Consider the following 3,122-nt stretch of genomic DNA (forward strand, 5'->3'; position numbering starts at 1 on the left):
TGTGATTCTGCGCCTCGTCTGCTCTTGTGTCATGTAAATGCCTCTGTGTAAACATTAAATCAAGTTTACATTAAATAATTTTGGCAGAAGCTTATAAAACCTTCTAATTGTATCAAAGGTGCAAACGTAAAGTATTGCAAAGAGGTGCAAAGGTAAAATATTTGCTGTTACATATATTGGATTACTGTTTTACTTCCTTGACAAGCACATCAACATTTAATGGGTGGCATTAGTGCACCTTGTACAGACCACTCCCTGATGGCAGCGTTGCTAAACCAAGAACAATGCAGTCCAAATCCAAGGCTTATGCATACTTGGAACGGTTTGGCAGTGGCTTCATAGTAAACACATAGCTGCTAATGCAACCCAAATAAAGAAACGAGATGTTTTTATCATTTGCACATCATTCAAACCTATGCTCGTGCCATACTACTCTCCAAATGCTTGGTGAGTTTATGTGAGGCCGTGCGTGGCAGAGTGAAGCAATGCTTTCTCTCTCCACCTCTTTGGAAAATCCACAACGCCCATCCTGATGGTTCCCTCCCTCGTTTATTCCACATAAAAGGATCATGGATTGTTTATAGTTCACTCTTACATGCTTTCCAGTCAAGAGTAAAGAACATCAACAAACCTTCTCCAAAATCATGTCTATGCGTTTTTCATCAGGAGGGTCCACCCGCTTCTCCACGTCTGGAGGTGGCGGTGGAGGAGGCGGCCGTATGGGAGGGAGCATGCGTGCCGGCAGCATGTACGGTGGTGCCGGAGGGTCTGGTACCCGTATTTCCAGTGCCTCTGCTTCACGTTCCTTCTCATCTGGAGGGGGATATGGAGGTGGTTCTGGATATGGAGGTGGTTCTGGATATGGTGGGGGTGCTGGATTTGGTGGGGGTGCCGGATTTGGTGGTGGTGGATTCAACCTGGAGGATTCCATGGATGTCTCTACAAATGAGAAAGCCACCATGCAAAACCTCAATGACCGTCTGGCCACCTACCTGGAGAAGGTGCGATCTCTTGAGAAGGCAAATGCTGACCTTGAGCTGAAGATCCGTCAGTTCCTGGAGAGCAAGACTACACCTGGTGCTCGTGACTACAGTCACTTCTATGCTACCATCAGTGAACTCCAGGGCAAAGTATGTGCTTTTGTTATAGTATTCTTTAAACCGATAATACATAAAACATTGCTTAATTGGAAAATGACTATTGTCCAAAAAATATGAACCATGTCATTTAAAACATTTTGATTAACAAAATGTCTTATTTTTAACATGTCTGTTTATAATTTCCTATCCTAAAGATCCAGGATGCAACTCGTATAAATGGAGGAATCTACCTCAGCATTGACAATGCCAAGCTGGCTGCAGATGACTTTAGGGTCAAGTAAGTCCACATGAAAACTATACACTATCAATGCTATACATCTGTAATAGGCCTGGATAATTTCTAACGATTGCATTTCTGTGCAGATATGAGAACGAGCTTAGCATGAGACAGTCGGTCGAGGCAGACATTGCTGGTTTGAGAAGAGCGCTGGATGAGTTGACAATGGACAGATCTAATCTTGAGATGCAGATTGAGAGTCTAAAAGAAGAGCTGATCTTCCTCAAGAAGAACCACGAGGAGGTAAGCTGGTGTCTGGTGCAAAGCTGAATTTGCACGCAAATAGCTTAATGGTCACTCTTGATATTAAGGAGATTTATTTTTTGCATCCTTAGGAACTCTTGGCATCACGCACCCAGATGGGCGGACAGGTTAACGTGGAGGTCGACGCAGCACCACAGGAAGACCTCGCCAAAGTCATGGCCGAAATCCGGGAGCATTACGAGGGCGTTGCAGCTAAGAACCGCAGAGAGCTAGAGAACTGGTTCCAAGCCAAGGTAAAATCTAATCTCCTGATGTTTGCCAAAAGTTTTGTTCTCGGCAACAACAAAAGTCTAATTGCTTTGCTACGGATTCTCTCTTAGTCGGAAGAAATCAACAAAGAAGTCTCCACAAGCACAGAAGTCATCCAAACGACAAAAACGGAATTGACAGAGCTTAAACGCACGCTCCAAGGACTGGAAATTGAACTACAGTCACAACTCAGTATGGTACGTATGCGATCAGATGGATTTAGATAATTGCTTATCTTGTCATGCAGCGTATGTAATAATGATCTCTATCCCACAGAAATCGTCATTAGAAGCCACTCTGGCAGACACGAAGAACCGATACTCTGCTCAGTTATCACGCTTACAGATGCAGGTGACATCCACGGAAGAGCAGCTGATTAAACTTCGTTCAGATCTGGAGCGTCAAAGTCATGAATACCAGGTGCTTCTGGATATTAAGGCCAGACTGGAGATGGAGATCGCAGAATACCGAAGACTCCTGGATGGAGAAGCTTCTGGGTGAGTCTCATCAAAACCGCTTTTAGAAAATAAATTTCATGTCCCAATTTGTCATTAAAACATCCATATTGTTTCTCTATACTATAGAACCTTAACCTCAACATCATCAGGAGGGGGCTCATCATCGACATCAACAACAACACGCAAAGTTATTACCGTTGTAGAAGAGATGAAGGATGGAGTGGTCATCAGCTCGTCCAGCAAGGCTGTGACCGAGAAAAAGTGAGAAAAAGTGTAACAAGAAACAGCACAAAAACCAGTGCTTAAAACCAATAAACCGGTTCCAACGTGCATTTATGCCTTTGTGTCTTGTTTTTTCATTATTATGTGAATTACCTATTAACTATTAAAAACTGTTACACTAAAATTTGAGCACATGTGGTTACAACACATTCTAGGCTTTTCCCACTGGAAATAGTTAATCCAGAGTTAACGAAAGGCTAAGTTATCTGTTTTAAGTTGCATACTGTTCATACTTAAGAGATAACCATGGGTATTCATAATCTGGGGTTTCACACTGTGCATTCCTAAACTCTGGGTCAACATTCATGATTGGAAATGCATAAAAGCGATGCTAACTTTGCATTTGAGCATGGTTTTTATAACCCTAGGTTAATTTCAGGCATAATCTCGCTTTAAAATTAGAAGTGTGAAACCCTCCTTGATCTAGGGTTAAAACGGTTTAAAAACAAAGATAAGTTCAGTGTGAAAAGCTTATGTGTTAAGCTGTAATGC

The 3,122-nt window shown here is 42.4% G+C and overlaps 1 protein-coding gene across 1 annotated transcript; it reads left to right on the plus strand.

The window, feature by feature from the left end:
* Positions 1-585: 585 nt before the first annotated feature.
* LOC129455664 (keratin, type I cytoskeletal 50 kDa) lies at positions 586-2,680 on the plus strand. Its single transcript, XM_055220428.2, has 7 exons — positions 586-1,130; positions 1,295-1,377; positions 1,464-1,620; positions 1,713-1,874; positions 1,962-2,087; positions 2,167-2,387; positions 2,475-2,680. The coding sequence occupies exons 1-7, from the start codon at positions 645-647 to the stop codon at positions 2,611-2,613; spliced, it is 1,374 nt and encodes a 457-aa protein (XP_055076403.2). The 5' UTR covers positions 586-644; the 3' UTR covers positions 2,614-2,680.
* Positions 2,681-3,122: the final 442 nt, after the last annotated feature.

The sequence above is a fragment of the Misgurnus anguillicaudatus genome, chromosome 20, assembly GCF_027580225.2.
Source record: "Misgurnus anguillicaudatus chromosome 20, ASM2758022v2, whole genome shotgun sequence".
Lineage (NCBI taxonomy): Eukaryota > Metazoa > Chordata > Actinopteri > Cypriniformes > Cobitidae > Misgurnus > Misgurnus anguillicaudatus.